This window comes from Chiloscyllium punctatum, chromosome 10, assembly GCF_047496795.1.
Source record: "Chiloscyllium punctatum isolate Juve2018m chromosome 10, sChiPun1.3, whole genome shotgun sequence".
NCBI classification, from domain to species: domain Eukaryota; kingdom Metazoa; phylum Chordata; class Chondrichthyes; order Orectolobiformes; family Hemiscylliidae; genus Chiloscyllium; species Chiloscyllium punctatum.
In genome coordinates, this window is record NC_092748.1 from 13,868,556 (window position 1) to 13,887,818 (window position 19,263).

The following is a 19,263-nucleotide window of genomic DNA, read 5'->3' on the forward strand; positions in this document are numbered from 1 at the left end:
GCCGCAACATGACCTCCCAACTCCTGTACTCAATACTCTGACCAATAAAGGAAAGCATACCAAACGCCTTCTTCACTATCCCATCTACCTGTGACTCCACTTTCAAGGAGCTATGAACCTGCACTCCAAGGTCTCTTTGTTCAGCAACACTCCCTCGAACCTTAGCATTAAGTGTACAAGTCCTGCTAAGATTTGCTTTCCCAAAATGCAGCATCTCACATTTAAACTCCATCTGCCACTTCTCAGCCCATTGGCCCATCTGATCAAGATCCTGTCGTACTCTGAGGTAACCGTCTTTGCTGTACACTACACCTCCAATTTTGGTGTCATCTGCAAACTTATTAACTAGACCTCCTATGTTCACATCTAAATCATTTATATAAATGATGAAAAGCAGTGGACCCAACACCGATCCTTGTGGCACTCCACTGGTTGCAGGGGTATGGAGACAAATAAGACTGAGATGAAGTTTAAAGTTCTTTTAAAGCACCGTCTGTTTTGTTATTCAATGAGAACATGGCTGTTCTGATCATTTTCAAGTCCACTTTGCTGCCTTTTCCTCATAACCCTTACTGATTAAAAATCTCTCTCTCAGCCCCAAACATATTGAATGACCCAATCTCACAGCCCTCTAAAGTAAACAATTCCACAGATTCACCACTCCCAGAGGGAAAGAATTCCTCCTCACCTCTGTCTTCTCTCACCTAATGCTGACCAAACACTTCCTCCAAGTGATTCCTATAATGGATGAACTTGAAACGAAGAGCTATCGTGTATGAAATTATCACAAACAACTCTGTGTTGCCTTGAGAGAACAGGCATGTGAAGGTGTAAAGCCCCTGATGGAAATTTACCCTGACAATGTACATCAACAATGTACCCTCACTGGAGAAATGCAGCACTCTTGAATGTACATCAAAGGAAATTATTCAGATAAAGGAACACCACCATTTGCAAGTTCAATGCCCCCCTGCCCAAACCAGGCATCATCTTGATTTGGAATTAAGTCGCCATTCCTTCAGAGTCACTCAGTCAAAATGCTGGAACACCCTTTCAAACAACAGTGTCCCGATACCAAGAAGACTACAGTGATTCAAGAAGATAGCTCACCACCACCTTCTCAATGGCAACGAGGGACAAGCAATAAGTCATAGAGCCTTGAAGCAGATCCTTCGGTCCAACCAGTTCACGCTGAACGTAATCCCAAACTAAACGAATCCCGTTGTCTGCTCCTGGCCCATAGCCCTCCAAACATTCCTTATTCAAGGACTTATCCAAGTGTCTTTTAAACATTGTAGCATATTCATTCCACACTCAAACCACCCTCTGAGCAAAAATGTTAGCCCAGAGAGCTAAGTCTTCTTGAAAATCTCTCTCCTCTCCCCTTAAAAATGTGCCCCCTAGACTTGAAATCCTCCACCCTATGGAAAAGACAACTACCATTAACCGTCTCTATACCCCTTCATGATTTTATGAACCTCTATCAGGTCGCCTCTCAAGCTCCTAGCCAAATCCAGCCTCTCTTTATAACTCAAACCTTCCATACCTGGCAACATCCTGGTAAATCTCTTCTGAACCCTCTCCAGCTTAATAACATCCTTCCTATAACAGGGTGACCAGCACTGGACACAGTACTCCAGAACAGACCTCACCAACATCTTGTGTAACCTCAACATGACGTCCTAATTCCTATACTCAAAGGTCAGAGCAATGAAGGCAAGTGTGCTAAATGCCTTCTTAATCACCCTGTCTACATGCGACGCAAATATCAAGGAATTATGTACTTGAACTCCAAAGTCCCCCTGGTCCACAGCACTACCCACGGTCCTACCATTAATTGTACTGGCCCAGTCAGTGACATTCACATTCTATGGTTGACTTTTTTTGTTAGAAATATGCCACCAGGACCTGGATAATCCAAGTGCAGTTGGCTCTCCCTCATGTGGAAGCAATACTACAGCTCTTTTGGTGTCTCATAGTAACAAACAGCTGGGGTGAAAGGTCATTTTCACGGCTGAATAACATGAAGAATGAACTGCAGCCAACAAATGCTGCAAGGACAGCTGCCTGCAGTAAGCGTTAGATGTGTGAAACATAATAAACCACGCAGCTTATCGCTTGAGGGCAGCTTCTGTGACTTTGTTGTCCAGAAATCACACATTTTTTTGTTAATTTGGTGCTGCTGTTTTGCTGTTTCCATTTACCAAGTGCTGATATGTATCGTTGCTTTTATTGCTCTAGATTTTTTTAAAACGCTAATTAAGAAATCATAAAGTAATTACATTTGAAAATATTTCATAACGCAAACAAGCTTACGGCATGATTGTCTTTTCAGTTCGATGTTTAGTTTTTGTTGCACCTTCACCTATATATAAATCCTAAAAGGCTTTGAATATTTTTATCATTGTCCTTTCTGTTAGAATAATGTGCCTTTTTTCGGTAATGCTATGGGGTCTGTTAAGCCAATCAAATCCCTTAATTACCTTAACCTCCATTAGGTCTCCCCTCAGTCTGTTATATTAAGTATCCTCCCTAACACCCTGCCACACGTGCCTCTGAGTTGAAAGGCGAATCTTCTCTGAGGTGTGGTGTCCAAACATTGCAACTCTCTGACGCGGTTGCCCTGAGCATGGTCTGAGAATGTGGGGGAATATAATGGCAGTGTTCTTAAGCATTACAACTCTCTTTTTTGCACCGATATTCTTTGGGTTTATTCTCCTCTCCTATCGCAGGCTCTCTCAATGCCTCACAATAAGCCCCACAGTGTCTTCCCCCAGGCCCTACTATTCACGGTTGTAATGGAGCCTGAAGGGTGTGGAGAGAAAGCGGGAACTGTGTTGGGCAATCAGCCATGGTCATATGGAATGGAAGAACAGAGTCGAAGGACTGAATGGCCTACCCCTGCTCCCATTTTGTCTAATTCTATGTTTATGAGTTAATATCTCCTAAAACCACTGGGGATTAATGTGAGCCCCCTCAGCAACAAGATCAATCAATGCCACCCTTGTTCAATGTCCCCCCCACCCTTCCAGATTGCATGGACCTTATCACTCAAAGCCTCTCCAAATCAAAGCTGCGTCCATTTCCCCCTCCTCCAGCCTGAAGAGATCCCTCAGTGAGGCTTCTCCAAATCTTCGATTTCCCGTTTGAACTTGCACGCGGCAGACAGCTTTCTCCTTTTTGATTAGCCAGGAACGTTGAGAGAAAGCAGAGCCTCTGCAGATTGGATCGGTGTGGGTGAATGAGGCCAAGTGCAAAATCTGGCAGGAACCATGTTGCTCTGTGTAAATGAGAGGTTTGCAAACTTACATTTACTCTGCTGCGTACAACCTGTCCTCACTTTGGTCAAAAGGGTCATGCAATCTTCTCACTTGTAAAACCAACAATGGCGGGTTTTCCAAGAGAACTTTTGCAAGTAAAAAGGAAAAATATTGAGAAGCAGAGGGTACATTGAACGACCGTAAAGAAGGGCAACGGTTTTATTGAGGTGAAAGAATCTATTGCTGGAATATATAAAGGTTCACATTCTGAACTAAAAAAAGTCAAAATCCTACACCTCACACAGCCAACAATCAGAGATTTGCTTTAAGTAGTCATGTCTGAAAACAAGGTGGCAATTTCCCTGTACACCCTGATGATACGCAACTCTCTCCCATTGCCACTCAGCTTTCTTGGATTTGTCACACTGCTCATCTGATAAAATGTCCTTCTAATCAAATATTAGAAAGACTGAAGCCATTTCTGCACGGACTGCTTCCTTGCCATTAATTCCCAGCCCCTCCCTGGCCACTACCTCACACTGAACCAGACTTACTGCAACATTTGCATTGTGGCTGTCTGTGAGTAGCATTCCCGACCCCATACACTCTCCATCACCAAAACCATCTGCAATACTGGCGCATCTCGGTTCACAAGGGGAGGCGATGGTCTAGTGGCATTATTGCTGGACTGTTAGTCCAGAGATCCAGGTAATGTTCTGAGGATCTGAGTTCAAATCCCGCCACAACAGAATTCAATAGGAATCTGGAATGAAGAGTCAAATGATGATCACGAAACTACCGGCGATTGTCAGGAAAAGCCCATCTAGTTCACTAATGCTCTTTGGGGAAAGAATCTGCCATCCTCACCTGGCCTGGTCTACATGTGGTTGATTCTAAACTACCTGATTGACAATAAACACTGGCCTAGTCAGCAATGCCCTCATCCTGTGAATGAATTTTTTTTAAATCTTGCTTTAACCTTCATTAATGTATTTGCAGCCTCTGTTATATATTATTCCTAAGTTTTCTTGGCTGTCCTAACCATCTTTCAAAATACTGCTATCCACCTCCTATATCACACCAAATCCCTGCTCACCATTAGTCCTGATACTCCTGAACTCCCCCTTGTCCTCGTGTGCCAAAGCCTCTATGTCTTCTCAAAGTCTACAACCTCTTTCAGCCTTACAACCCTCCAAAATCTCCGCATTTCTCCAAGTCGACCTTCTTCTGCACGCTCTACGCTCCCAAGAAATCCCTACCAAAATCTCTCTGCCTCTATCTCAGCCATTCCTTAAGACTTTAACCAAGTTTATGGTCCTATGCACCAATGTCTCCTCTTTTGATCCGGTGCTCATTTTTACCATATCGTGCGCTTGAAATGCCTTAGAACGTGTGTTACCATCTACAGGGAGGATAAATGGCCATCCTGTTGTGTGAAACAAGCATTCATTCAGCCTCCTCTGTGACCTTGCCAGGTTCAGAGTTCCTGTTGGCAAACACGGATTTTCACCTTCTGAGATTGAAGCTGAAACCATGCAAATGCTGCAATAATCTTACAGTCAGAGACAGAAACCTTCAGCTGGCTTCACAGCAAGATCACAGGTGTGATATGACCAAAATCTGCTTCCATTATTTTTGATAAGGCCAAAGATCCAGCATGCAGTTAAGTAACTGCAAAGCTAATTATGCATTTTATTGCTTTGATATCTCCTGTTATAACATTATTCTTACTTGATTGCTTCAGAGCACTTTCTGCTTATATCTACGAAATATGTTTCTAGCTATCCTGCAGGCGTTACAGCTATTGTGTCAATAATTTCACCAATTCGCTCCTAACAATCATGCACTCAGCAATTTGGATGCTTTAGACATTTTTGAATGTCAGCTGCCTATTTTATGCAGAAAATGGGACTAAATTCTACTTTTACTCTCACAACTCAAGATGAGCCTCATCCAATGGAACGCTGAGAAGCTAAGAACTGGGAATTTATTCGCCTGGAGTGCCCGGATTATGTTGGAGCAGGAGATAGCAGGTAGAGCCAGTGCCCTCCCTCTGTCGATTTTCTGCTCAAAATGGCTGCCTGGAGGAAGGTCAGAAACACAACCCATCTCAGTGCAACAACAAAAAAACCTCGCCTCCACTGCGTCATCACCGAGGGCTGTACTGATTGGCTCTGGCAATCCAGTGCTACGGGGGTTGGAGACATTTAAGTATGGCCGACCCTTCAGCAGACAGCAAATCACTGACAGACTCTGCAGCAGCTACAGAGAGTTTGCAAGTCTGCGCACCAGTGAGACTATTGATCCACACAGCAGACTCCTCGCTCTTACTATCTGCCTAAAACACCAAGTTTACTCAGCCGCCTGGTTCAGTTCCCATCCCTTTCAACAGCTAACGGATCAACGGGTCCTTCAGACCAATCAGCTCTGAGCAAGGTTCACTCGACCAGAAACGTTAAGTCGGATTTCTCCTCACAGATGCTGCCAGCCCTGCTGAGCTTTTCCAGCAAATCCTGTTTTCATTTCTGATTTACAGCATCCTTTCAGTACACACTGAGTGCTGGTGATGGAGGGGGTGAATGTTCGTGGATATGGCGCCAATCAAAATGGCCGATTTGTCCTGGATGGTGTCAAGCGTCCTGAGTGTTGTTGACACTTCAATGTTGGATATTACAAATAAATATTATAGCACCCCCTCAGTGCTTGGGTTTGTACTCAGGAATCCAGTGTGGGCTCGAATACAAAACTGAGAGCCACCAGTGAGTGAGTCCCAGCTTACCCCTGCTCTGCACTGTGCCTTCATTCGAAGGACCACCAGGGAAGTTTATTACATTGATTGAAACCATCCAGGCTGTGTAAGGAACCTGAACTCTCTCACTTACTTTGTCACAGGCATGTTGGCCAACACGGAGAGAGAAAGAGAAAGAGAGAGAGAGAGAGAGAGAGAGAGAGTGATGGATTGCTGTTGCGTGCCAATTTATATTGACCCTCCAGCCAGATAACTGCACACCAGGGACACACTGTATAGTTTTAACACTTGACTAATGCCTTTCAGAAGAAACACTAAACCACGGTCTCGTCTGCAGACCTGAAGCATCCCACGGTGTTCCCCCGAAGGAGAGATGGAGAACTCTCCTCACGTCCCACCAAGACTTTGTGCTCTCTCATACTGGCCCACTCCCGTGGTGGAGGTCCGGACTGCCCCTGGGGTCCAGGGATCACAGATGGGATTGGATGTGGCAAGTTCAGCCACCTACCATCAGATCCGGACGGATCCCAACGAAGCACCGCTGGGGCCTGTTGCCGTCTGCGGAAGATGCTTAACATTCCGGGACACTCCGGAACGCTGAGATGACCCCAGCTTCTTCTCTCTCCCCTCTGTCCTCATCGCCAACAACCAACTGGAATGCCCCGTCACCACGGTCGGGACTATCAAATAAGGTGCCTCTGCCACATCCCTCCTTTCCTCTCAGCCGATGAGATCAAACTCACTCTAAGGTGCCCTTGTCCCTGAATTTGCGTCACTCTCTCATTTTCCTCTCCCTCCTTGCCTCCTCAGAGCTGATCTTGTCTACAAAGCCTACTTGTAGCTTCCTCCCCTGTATGACCAAGTAACTTCCGATCATTCCACCTCCTTGTCATCCATGTCAGCTGAGATTATGAATGGCTCTCTCTCTCTCTCTCTCTCTCTCGCATGTCAGTGACTATTCCTCCTTCAAAGCTGCCAGCATAGCCTCCAAACCCCGCCCATCCCCCCCCCCCCCCCCAAAAGCCCATCCCCCCCCCAACTCACAGAGTTAAAATAGTAATCCTGGACCCATCAACACATGCAACCTGCCATCCCATCGCAATCTCCCAAGTCCCGGATGGCACAGTCAGCTGCCACATCCACTCGGATCTTTCCTGGGAACTCCGAGCAGGATTCTAAGCTTGTACTGGAAAGGTTCTTATAAACGTCTGAAAATTGTATCAAATCTGACTATGACAGGGATAAACCGTCTCCCCTCAACCCAGCAGAAGGCAGTGATAGACTGACCTATCCACACACCCCGACCCAACACCACGATGGGACTGTACCAAATCACAGCCAGGGGGCCACACCAACACATAGGCAAGTGCACAAGGAACAGGGCTCAGCCCCTTCACCCTACTCATCCATTCACGAAGATCGTGGCAAATCCCACTGCTCCATATTCCCACCTTCCCTACTCTTGCTTATTAAGAATCCAAGTATGTCAGCTTTAGAAAAACATCCAAAGCTTCTAATTCCAGCGCCTTTAGAGGAAGAGCCTTCCAATGACCTTTATCAGTTGAGGTACAGATTATACGAGCAGCGAGGTTACATTGGAACAGTGCAGCACTTGGGTTAGGCCACAGCTGGAATACTGTGCGCTGTTCTGGGGTGACAGCACTTTTGGAAGGACGTGACTGCACTGGAGGGGGTTCCGAGGAGGTTCACCAGGCCCTTACCTGGGATGGACCAATTCCACTTTGGAAATTGGCTGGATAAGCTCGGGTCGTTTTCTTTGGAGCAGAGAAGATGGACGGGGGACTTGATAGACTCAAAACGTGTGGCGCTGGAAAAGTACAGCCAGTCAGGCAACATCCGAGGACAGGATAGTCAACGTTTCGAACATAAGCCCTTCATCAGGAATGTCGGGGGGAGGGAGGTGGGGTGGCAAGGGGATTGAGATATAAATGGCAGGAGGGTGAGGCTGGGGGTGGGGGTGGGGGCGAGGGTAGCTGGGAATGTGATAGGTAGATGTAGGGTGGGGGTTGATGGTGATAGGTCGGAGAGGATAGTGGAGCGGATAGGTGGAAAGGAAGATGGACAGGTAGCACAACTCAAAAGGGCAGTGCCGAGTTAGAGGGTTAGATCTGGGATAAGGCGGCAGGAGGGGAGGTGAGGATAATGGTGAAATCGACATTGATCCCGTGTGGTTGGAGGCCAATGGGGAAGATGAGGTGTTCTTCCTCCAGGCGTCAGATGGCTTGGATTTGGTGGTGGAGGAAACCCAGGAGTTGCATGTTCTTGACGGAGTGGGGGGGTGGGATTGAAGTGGTCGGCCACAGGGCAATGGGGTTGTTTAGTGTGTGTATCTTGTAGATGCTCTCAGAAATGTTCCACAAGTTGGCATCCTGTCTCCCCAATGTAGAGAAGACCACATCGGGGGCAGCGGACACAGTAGATGAGGTGTTTGGACGTGCAGCACCACGCCACACTTTTTGACTCTCATCTCCAGCATGTGCAGTCCTCACTTTCTCCAAAGGGGCTTGATAATGAGGGGCAGAGACATGAATAGAAAGTAGCCGTTCCCCATAGTTGAAGGGTCAGTAAACAGGGGGCTTATATTTAAGGTGAAAGGCAGGAGGTTTGGAGGGGATCTGAAGAGAAATGTTTTCGTCTAGAGGGTGCTGAGGATCTGGAATGCACTGCCTGGGTGGGCAATTAAGGTGGGAAACCTCACAACCTTTAAAAAGTACTTGGATGACCTAAAATGTCAAAGCATTAAAGGATACGGACCTGGAAAGTGGGTCTAGTGTAAATTTAGCGCTGCTTTGGCATTACAAGCTTGATGGGCTGAAGGGTCTCTTCTGTACTGTGCAATTCTATAAAGACCCGTATCCTTCTGTGAAGAAAGATTTACCGTCCCATGCAAAAATTTCTCTTCCCGTTCTGTCACCGCTGGTGACCCCACCCCACCTACTGCCATCGTCCAAAAACTTGCTTACTTTTAGATCCACGACATTGCCTGGCCCCACCACTGCCTTAGGAACAATAAAAAAAAGCTGCAGATGCTGGAATCCAAGGTAGACAGGCAGGAGGCTGGAAGAACACAGCAAGGCAGGCTGCATCAGGAGGTGGAGAAGTCAATGTTTCCATTGTAACCCTTCTTCAGGAGTTCTGCCTTAGCCCCTCTGCTGCTGAGGTCCTCATGCGGCCTCCGTTACCTCTAGCCCTGAATAATCCGGCACAGTCCTTCATTTCATCCTCTGTAAATTTGAGGTCACCCGAAACTCTGGTGCCTCCTCACATTCACCCATCACCACTGTGTTCACGGGCCGACGCTGGTTGCCAGGTAAGCAGTGCATCAATTTATCAACACCCACCCTTGTTTTTAAAAGTCTGTCACCTCACCCCTCGAACACCTGGTTCTGTAAATCTCCCCCAGCACCAGAATCTTTAAAAAAAATCTGAGCTCACTTAATTCCAGCCTCTGAGCCTCCTCAATATTAATCACTCTGCTGCTGGTGATTGTGAATTAGGCCCTAAACTATAGAACATCCTCCCTAAACCTTGAAGGTGCTCATTAATCCTACCACTTTGGTTGGGCTTCTGGCTTTCTTAAAGTGACAGATATATGGCTCAGGCTCATACGTCACCTTTTGCTTTGGTTCTGAGCAGCCCTCTGAAACGATTTCTTACTTTAAGAGGCACTATACAAATGCAAGCTGTTGTCACACCGCACCCTGGACAATATTTATCCCCCGGAGAAAGTGAGGCCTGCAGATGCTGGAGATCAGAGTTGAGACTGGGGTGCTGGAAAAGCACAGCAGGTCAGGCAGCATCTGAAGAGCAGGAGAGTCAACGTTTCAAGCATAAGTTCTTCTACAGGAAATACGATCAACATTACAAAAAAAAACAGGTCAACCGGTAATTCATCGTTTTGCTGTTGGTGGAATAGGACAAAGAACAATACAGCAAAGGAACAGGCCCTTCGGCCCTTCAAGCCTGTACCCCACATTTTACTCTTTCATGCTAAAACTGTCTTCACTTACAGGATCCGTACTCCTCTATTCCCTTCCTATTCATGTATTTGTCCAGATGGTTCTTGAATGCTGCTATTGTGCCTGCTTCCACCATCTTCCCTGGCAACACATTCCAGGCACTCACCACCCTTCATGTGGTGTCTCACACATCTATTTTAAACCTCCCCCCCTCGCACCTTGAACCTGTGTACCCTAGCAATTGACCCCTCCACCCTGAGAAAAAGCCTTATACTTACCACTCTGCCAATAACTGTGCAATTTCTACCTGTACTTGACCTTTCAAAATGTATCACTACACAGTTGTCCAGCTTAAACTCCATCTGCCATCTTCCTGCCCAAGCCTCCAACTGATCTATATCCTGCTGTGTCCCCTCCTCACTAACCGCAACTCCAATAGTCTTTGTATCGTCCACAACCGTACCAATTAGACCAGCCATGTTTTCCTCCAAATCATTTCTGTGGACCACGAACAGCAGAGGTCCCAGCACTGATCTCTGTGGAACATCATTACTCACAACCCTCCATTCGGAAAAGCATCCTCCTACTGTTGCCCTCTGCCTCGAACAACGAAGCCCGTTCGGCCTCCATCTTGCCAGCTCACCCCCGATACCATGAGATTTCATCTTTTGCACCAGTCATGGAGTTTGTCAAAGGCTTTACTGAAGGCCATGTAGACAACAACAGCCACCTTTCCCTCAACAATCATCTTCATCACCTCCTTAAAAAGTTCAATCAAGTTAGTGACGCACGACCTCCCCTGTACAAAACCATGCTGTCTATCTGATGGCTAATAAGTCCACTTGCTTCTAAATGTTTAAAGATCTTGTCCCTGAGAATTTTTTCCAATAGTTTTCCTACCGCCAACAGGAGACTCACAGATCCTGTATTTTCCAGGATTACCCCTGCTACCCTTCTTAAACAATGGGATCTTCCTGTGTAGAAATTGCACATTGCGTTTCCAACGTCATGGTAGTGACTGGACTTCAAAAGTACTTCATCGGCCATAATGCATTTTGGACTTTCCTGATAGCCTCAAAGGCAATAAATTAAAGCAAGTGCAGATGCAGTACAATGTGGATAAATGTGGGGTTATCCACTCTGGTAGCAAAAACAGGAAGGCAGTTTATTATCTGAATGGCAATAGAAACCTAACAGGACTAGACAGGGGAAATGCAGGAAGGATGTCCTCAATGACTAGAGAGAGCAGAACCAAGGGCCACAGTCCAAGGATTTAGGACTCAGATGAGGAGAAATGTCTTCACCCAGACAGTGGTGAGCCTGTGGAATGCTCTACCACAGAAAGCAGTTGAGGACGAAACATTGAATATTTTCAAGGTTTTACATACAATTCTTCGAACTAAAGAATCAAAGGGTAAAGGGGAAAGCAGGAACAGGGTACAGAGTTGGGTGGTCACAAATGGCGGAACAGGCTCAAGGGCATACACCAACTCCTGCTTACCATTTTTCTACGTTTCTAAGTCGTTAAGTAAAATCTAGGATTCTATAACCTGTTATCAACTCTCAATTGTAAATTTATACACTATTCCTTCCACAAGTATTCATCCTAAGTGCAAGAAGCATTCTTATGTACCTCCTTGCCCTCAGTTTTCACTCCCACTTGCGATCGCGAGGTCACACAGCACGACAGCTGCCGAGAAACAATTCCCAAGTAGAGAGTCATCCATGAGTCAGCTCAGACGTTAATTGTGAGAAATGTGTTCAGCTGCAGCAACCAAATTTGACCCTAGCCTCACCCGAAAGTCACATTTTCCAACAGCACAAAGCAATGAGAGGGCTTTTTACCGAGCTCCTTCACCTCAGGTGGTGAGGTGGGGGGCGTTGGAGAGAACTGCAGCAAACCTCTATGCCCTTCCCTCAGTCAGAGTGGTTTGTTCAACATGGATGTAAGGATCAAACCCAGCTCAGCTCCTGGCTCCCTGTCGGCCGTGGTGAGGCTTTGTTAACTCTAATAATTGTACCAAACCTCTCCACTCACTCTGGGTGTCTTAAGTTCCATTCTGGGCATGACATATTAAGAAGTACATCAGAGAGTTCAAGTGGATGCAGAGGAGGTTTACCACAACAGTTACGGAGATGAGTAAAGAAGGTTGAAGGGAGACTTAATACAGCTATGCTGGAGGCAGCACAGTGGCTCAATGCTTAGCATTGCTGCTTTACAGTGCCAGGGACATGGGTTCGATTCCACCCTTGGGCGACTGTGTGAAGTTTGCACGTTCTCCCCACCTCTGAGTGGGTTTCCTCCCACAGTCCAAAGATGTGCAGGTTAGGAGGATTGGCGGTGCCAAACTGCCTACAGTGTCTAGATGGATTGGCGATGAGTGTTATAGGGCAGGAGGGTGAGATGCTATTCGGAGGTGTGGTGTGGACTTGGTGGGCCAAATGGCCCGCTTCCACACTGTGGGGGACCTAGGAGAAACAAAAAATTATGACCATACTCAATAAGGTAGGGAAAGCAAAACAACGGGGAACAGAGATTCAAGGACATAGAGGGGATGTAAGGAAGAGCTCCTTTTGGGCAGCAAATGGGCAAGACTTGGAACTTGATGCTGCCTACAGTGACGGAAGCAGGGATAGTGAAGGATTTCAAAAAGGAGAATGAAGCCACAAACTTCAGCACAGCAAAGGAAGAGTCAGGGGCGGTTGTGAAGGGGGTGAATTGGATTGCTTTACAACATGGGCTCGTTGAGCCGAATGGCCTCCTCCTGCAGTTGATGGGAAGAACAGCAGCAAGGATGAGGGATGTCGGCTACTTGGGAGTGACTGGATCACCAAGGGCCGATCTCATTTGAGCTGAGAAGCTTAAGGAAAGATTTAGCAGAGGTTTGCAAAATTAGGAGTGGTTTCAATGGACTGCTTTCAACTGTGGTTGGTGTGTCATTGGCCAGAGGGCACAGATTTAAGCCATTTGACCAAAGATCAAAGGAGTAAATACAGGAGACTGTGCAGTAAACCGAGCAGTTGTTCCGATCAGGAACGCACAGTCTCATAGGATAGCGGGATTTGGAATTTCATTTAACCCATAATGTGAAATTTACAGGACAAAAAGAAAGAGTAGGGGATGTTTTCAAAGAGCTAGCACAGATACTAATCTAACAAAAAAAAACGAAGTTAAGTGATTGAAAAGCTGTTGATCCTTTGATCAGGATTTGGTTTCAGTGGATGGAGAGTTCTATGTAACTGAACTGAGCCGGAGATGGTTTGATCCTTTGAAATCTCATATGATCGGGAAACAGTGTCATCAAATGGGCTCCTGACATTACAGAAGCAAACACAGTGGAAGGAACCTGGGCATATGGAAGTCAATTTCCAACTCTGACTTCCCATCGCTTTAGAAGGGGCTGGGATGTGGCCTTCAGGGTTATCAGAGCAGCTCATTGAATGGCAGGGGGCAGACTCGGGCTGAACGGCCGATTCTTGCTCCGACCACTTATGGCTGATCGACCCTGGGGAAGCCATTCTTTCACAGGAAAGAAAGCCCGGTAACTTGCCAATCCGCGCAACCAGGGGAAAGCTCAACTGGAGAAAATCAGAGGCGGACATCTGACTTTGTCAGTCAGCGGGAGGTAAATCTGGAGAAAACAGGACTTGGCTCAAAGCTTTGGGTCTGGACCTATTTGGGAGTAAACAAGAACCAATATAGCCCATTGGAATCAGATCCCAACAGACAGAAAATTAAGCATATTACAATCCTTCATACAAAGGGGATGAATCAGAAGCTATTTGGTCAGCAATGGGACTGAAGCAAAATTGTACATATGATGACAAGTACTAAATGTAAATGACAATCTGCCAATAAATAACTCATATGAACACTCCTAAATAACATTAACTAGAATTATGAAAATTATAATTCAGCTGTACATCTCTATGATTCTATGATTCAATGTAGTGTCCCAATGCCCTAACTGCAACATCGCCGTAAACTATTGATGCTATTGCTACAAATATGACTCTAAGCATAATGCACCATGAATATAACGGATGCTGTCACAATTTTTTCAGCCTCATGCAGGAACTAGAGATGGCTAGTCAGTCACCCTTTAAGTAGATCATGGCTGATTGTCATCTCAATATCATCCACCTGCCTTCGATTCCACATTTTTAATACTTTTATCCAGCAAAAGTTTATTCTAAACATGAAAAATTGCAATCGATATCCAGGTGCACTTTTGCACAGAAGAAAATCTGACTTGCACTGTCCTTCTCAATGGCCTTGTTTGAACAGGATTTGTCCCGCATTGTCAGCAGAAATGGTGAAAAAAGCACGAGGGACTGTGTTAGGCCGAATAGGGAGGGACTGTTCCCATTAGTAAGAAGCTTGACAACCATTTGGGATGGCATGGTAACACAGTGGCTAGCACTGCTGCCTCACAGCGGGTTCGATTCCACTCTTGGGCAACTATCTGTGTAGAATTTGCACGTTCTCCCTGTGTCTGTGTGTGTTTCCTCCGGGTGCTCCGGTTTCCTTCTGCAATGCAATGATGTGCAGGTTAGGTGGCTCGGCCAGGCTAAATTGTCCATAGTGTCCAAGGATGTGCAGGCTAGATGGGTTAGCTATAGAAAGTGTGAGGGTGTGGGCTGAATGGCCTGCTTCCGCACTGCAGGGATTCTATGATCCAAAGGACACAGATTTAAGATAACATGATAAAGAACCAGAGGACAGATGAGATTTTTTTCTTTGCTCTGCAATCTACTGCTATCTGGATTACACTATCCGAAAGGGTAGTGGAAGTGGGTTCAATGGTGGCTTTTAAAAGGGGATCAAGTAAATACTTGATGCAGAAGAAATTGAGCTATGGGGAAAGCACAGGAATGCAATTAATTGGATAAATCTCCAGGAGCCAGCATGGTCACAGTGGGATGAATGGTCTCCTTTTCTGCAGCAAGATTCTACGAAGGATCCAAACCCAAGTCAATGGCGCAGGACTGTACTGGGGGAAAGCTAGAATGTTTAGCGGTGTCAACTTTCAAACTTGACATTAAAAGGTGGCCCCTTCCGTCTCTGAGGTGACGGGCGGCAAATCGCAAAGCTTTACCTAAAGAATTAGGGATGTCAGCTTAGTGTCCCGGCTAATATTTATCCCTCAACCTGCATTATCAGATAGAGATTATCAAATCATCGTGTGTGCAATGCCGTTTGGGCGAGCTTGCTGTGAACTTTACTAGAACTGGGTTCCCAGCACAGCAACAGGGCCAACTCCAGAACAGTTCCGTTGATGGTCAAGCGCCTAATGATGTCGTACTATCATGAAAAGCACTTCATAAGTTCAAGTCTTTCTGGCAATCACAACCATCCCCTCACCAGAAGGTCATACACAGCCACTTTACAGAGGATCATCAGAAAGCAATACTGAGTAGAAAATGGAGTGAATTTGCTTTCCCCCCCCGATGCCATTGATTCAACTACAGCATCCTAACAGGCTGGCCTTTCTGGTTTACTCCAACTCAGGATGTGGGTCATTTTGGTCTTATCACACGATAGAACCCGTATACCTCACCAAGTCTTGTTTAGCTTGCTGTCACAATCTGGCTCCCGTTCTGGCAAACCCTGCAATTTAAACATTCTCATCCTTTGAATTAAATTCCATCAGATCAGCACCTCTGTCTACCTCTGCAACCTTCACCAGTCCCACAATGGTCGCAGACCTTCTGCATATCTGTCATGTTGGCCTTACATATCCCTTCACTCCACCAGTAGCAGCCAGCTAAGTCCTGCATACTGGAATTCACTTCCAAAACTGCTCCACTTCTGTCTCTCTGTCTCTAGCTCTCCCTTTATAGAGTCATACAACATGGAAACAGACCCCTCGGTCTAACCAGTCAATGCCGATCATGTTCCCAAACTAAATTAGTCCCATCTGCCTGGGTTTGGCCTATATCACTCCAAACCCTTCCTATTCATGTACTGATCCAAACATATTTTAAACATTATAATCCCATTGTGAAATGGGTACCATCCTGCTATCAGGGTAGGAACCTGGAAATATTTATGACTGACAAGGGGATACTGCAGAATATTTAGGAATTGACCGAAAAATCCACTTTGACTGCACTTCACGGATTCCACACACTAACCACCCTCCGTGTAAAAAAAGTTACCCCAATGGCCTTCTTAAATCTTTCTCCTCTCACCTTAAAAATATGACCCCTACTTTTGAATTCCCTCACCTTGGGGGGGAGGGGCAACACTTGTCATTCACTTTATCAAAGCCCCACATGATTTGTTAATCTCAATCTCCTACGGTCCGGTGAAAAAAGGGATCATCCATTTTAACGGCTCCCTCCATGACTCAGTGTTATACACACCTTTGAAATGCCTCAGCACATTTTGCTTACGGCACCTCTTTCTTTGTTCTTTCCTGGGATGTAGACATCACCATAAAGGCCAGTATTTGTTCTCCATCCCTTAACTTCCCTTGAACCAAGTGGTTTTGCTCGGGTCTTTGCTGAGGGAAGTTAAGAGCCGTGGGCCTGGAGTCACATGTACTCCAGAGAAGGCAAGAGCAGATTTCCTTCCCTCAAGGACATGAGTGAATCAGATGGGTTTGACAATAATCAATTCTCGTTATTAAGACTGGCTTTCATTGAATCATAGAATCACGCAGTAGTGACCCTTCAGCCTACTGAGTCTGGACTGACAAAGATCTACTCTAAATCTGCACTAAGCCCATGGCCCAGAATGCTTCAAGTGTTCATCCAAGTACTTTTTAAAAGTTATGAGATTTTCTGCCCCAACTACCCTCCCAGGCAGTACACTCCAGACCCCCACCATCTCTGGGTGAAAACAATTTCCTCAAATCCCTTCCAACACTCCTGTTCATAGAATCATAGAGTTATACAAAGCGGCTTTCACCTGAAAATGAATCCCCTCGTTATTGACTCTTCAACTTGGGGGAAACTCTCGAAATTTGCTTTTCGATTTCAGAGTTTGCTATTAGTTGAATTTATTAATGAACGGAACTTTAAATTCCACCAGCATTGCCATGCTGTGATTGCACAGCCCCTGGGCGTCGAGATTTGACTCCAGTGGTGTTGCCATCACAGTACTCTAGACCCAATATAAAATGCAAGGCACCCTTTGCCTAACCAATAGTTCAGTAAGCATGGCTGGTCAGGCAGCATCCAAGGAGCAGGAGAGTCGTCTTTTCAAACAATGTTCCTGATGAAGGGCTTATGCTCGAAATGTTGACTCTCCTGCCCCTCAGATGCTGCCTGACCGACTGTGCTTTTCCAGCGCCACACGTTTTGACTCTGATCTCCAGCTCTCGCTTTCTCCCAATAACTCAATAAGCTGGTGTTTTAATGTCTAAATTAACCCCTGGCTGGAACAGAATTGCAGTTGCTGTTCTCACAAAGGAAGCAACGCAATTCTGGTGAAGGGTTAAACAATCAGAGTATAACATCAGAAGTTGTGGCACGGTGGCACAGTGGTTAGCACTGCTGCCTCACAGCGCCAGAGACCCGGGTTCAATTCCCCCCTCAGGCGACTGACTGTGGAGTTTGCACATTCTCCCCGTCTCTGCATGAGTTTCCTCTGGGTGCTCCGGTTTCCTCCCACAGTCCAAAGATGTGCAGGTCAGTTGAATTGGCCATGCTAAGTTACCCGTAGTGTTAGGTCAGGGGTAAATGTAGCGGTATGGGTGGGTTGCGCTTCGGCGGGGCGGTGTGGACTTGTTGGGCCGAAGGGCCTGTTTCGACACTGGAAGTAATCTAATCTAACAGCAAGAGATCAATGCTGCATATACCAGGGGGTTCTTGGACTCTTGGAGTCTGAGTACAACTGCACGATCAGTCTCTAGTTCTGGAGGCATTCTTTATTCTAAACACAACCATCTGGATGGTGGGAGCCCCACCGCGCCCAGTGGGGGGGGGGGGGGATCTAGGGAAGTCGGATGTCTTGCTCTCTCTGCTATCCTTACCTGATGGTGTTTCTGCTGGTTCCTGGCTTTGGTATCCAGGATGTGATAAGTGCTCTCATTGTCGTCGTGCACGTAATAGATCAAGCGTAAAGGCCACGTTATCTCCTGCTGACTCGGACTGCTGCTCTGGTTCAACGCTGCACCAGCATCAGCTGCCAATGGCTCTCCATCAGCACCGCTCAACTGCAGAACTGCTTGCAACAAGCAGGAGAGATGGAAGAGAACAGAGAGAGAGAGAGAGAAAAAGGCGTTTTCACTTCGCTTGGTCACGCAATTGCAGAGAAAGAAATGCTGAATAAACAAGACCACTGAGCATCTTGCTTCTGCATGCGATAAATCAATTGCAGCGAGGGGGGGGGGCGCAAAAAAAAACAAGCCCTCATGTTTACAGAGCAATTTCAGAGCGTGTTGCTAGGGGGACGACTACCCCCTTGTTTTACCAGACAATTTACCATATCAGTCGCCCCCCCCCTCCCCTACTGCCCGCCAACCCTAAGAAACCCAAAATGCTGCAGACGCGCAGAAAAAAAGCTGCACTTGACGGGGAATCGCATTTAAAAACAAAATCATGAACACTTCTCCCGACACGTTCTGCGTCGGAGCAGCACACTCTGCCTATCTGCAATGCTATTGCTCTGATCCCAGTGCAACACTCAGCCAGCGCTGCACAGAGCTCCCACGTTAGTCATTCCGCGCTGCATTCCCTGTCGCTCTTCCAATGCCCAAAAGCATTTGCACAAGATTTCCCCTTCCATCCCATCCTTACATACCCGCTGCACCAAAAGGCTGGAGGCTGGAGCACAGGATCAGAGACAAAAAACAGCAACACCCGGGAAGATTCATGATTCATATTTGTCTCCTTGCTGGCCCTGGCTGGTTAATTCCTTCCTCCACCGTCTGCTTCCTTCTTTCCCTACTCGCGGAGGTGTGGGTGCGTGGAATCGGATGCCATCTCTCTCTCTAATTCCCTCCTTTCTCCTCTCTGTCTCTCGCTCCCTCTGTCTCAGGCATGCCTAGCTGTGGACATCTTCACTGAGGTAGGTGCCGCACCTGCGCACTCCGGATCCCTCCCAGCTCCCAGTCAGTCAAGTCTGGGCTCCACCAATGCACCAGCATATGAGCTGTGCTGTCATTTTTATGCTGAATTGTCACTGAGCGGATCAAGCTAATTCGTTTATTTATAATTGATTGCAGAAAATATTATCAGGCAGTATACATTAGTGAGACTTTAATTATGCTACATTCTTTTGGAGGGTTACATGCTTCTATATGCAGTCGAAAAGCAAGGACGT

The 19,263-nt window shown here is 46.4% G+C and overlaps 1 protein-coding gene across 6 annotated transcripts in view; it reads right to left on the bottom strand.

Annotated features, from left to right (window-relative positions):
- The window catches only part of LOC140481903 (disintegrin and metalloproteinase domain-containing protein 23-like), a 321,721-nt gene extending 302,699 nt beyond the window's left edge, over positions 1-19,022 (bottom strand). For all 6 annotated transcript variants that reach the window (XM_072578562.1, XM_072578561.1, XM_072578566.1 and 3 more), the window contains exons 1-2: positions 18,742-19,022; positions 17,972-18,162 (exon numbers count right to left, since the gene is read on the bottom strand). In XM_072578562.1, coding sequence (XP_072434663.1) covers positions 17,972-18,162; positions 18,742-18,814 — 264 coding nt within the window. In that variant the 5' untranslated portion in view covers positions 18,815-19,022. The remainder of the gene's footprint in view (positions 1-17,971; positions 18,163-18,741) is intronic.
- Between the last annotated feature and the right edge of the window lie 241 nt (positions 19,023-19,263).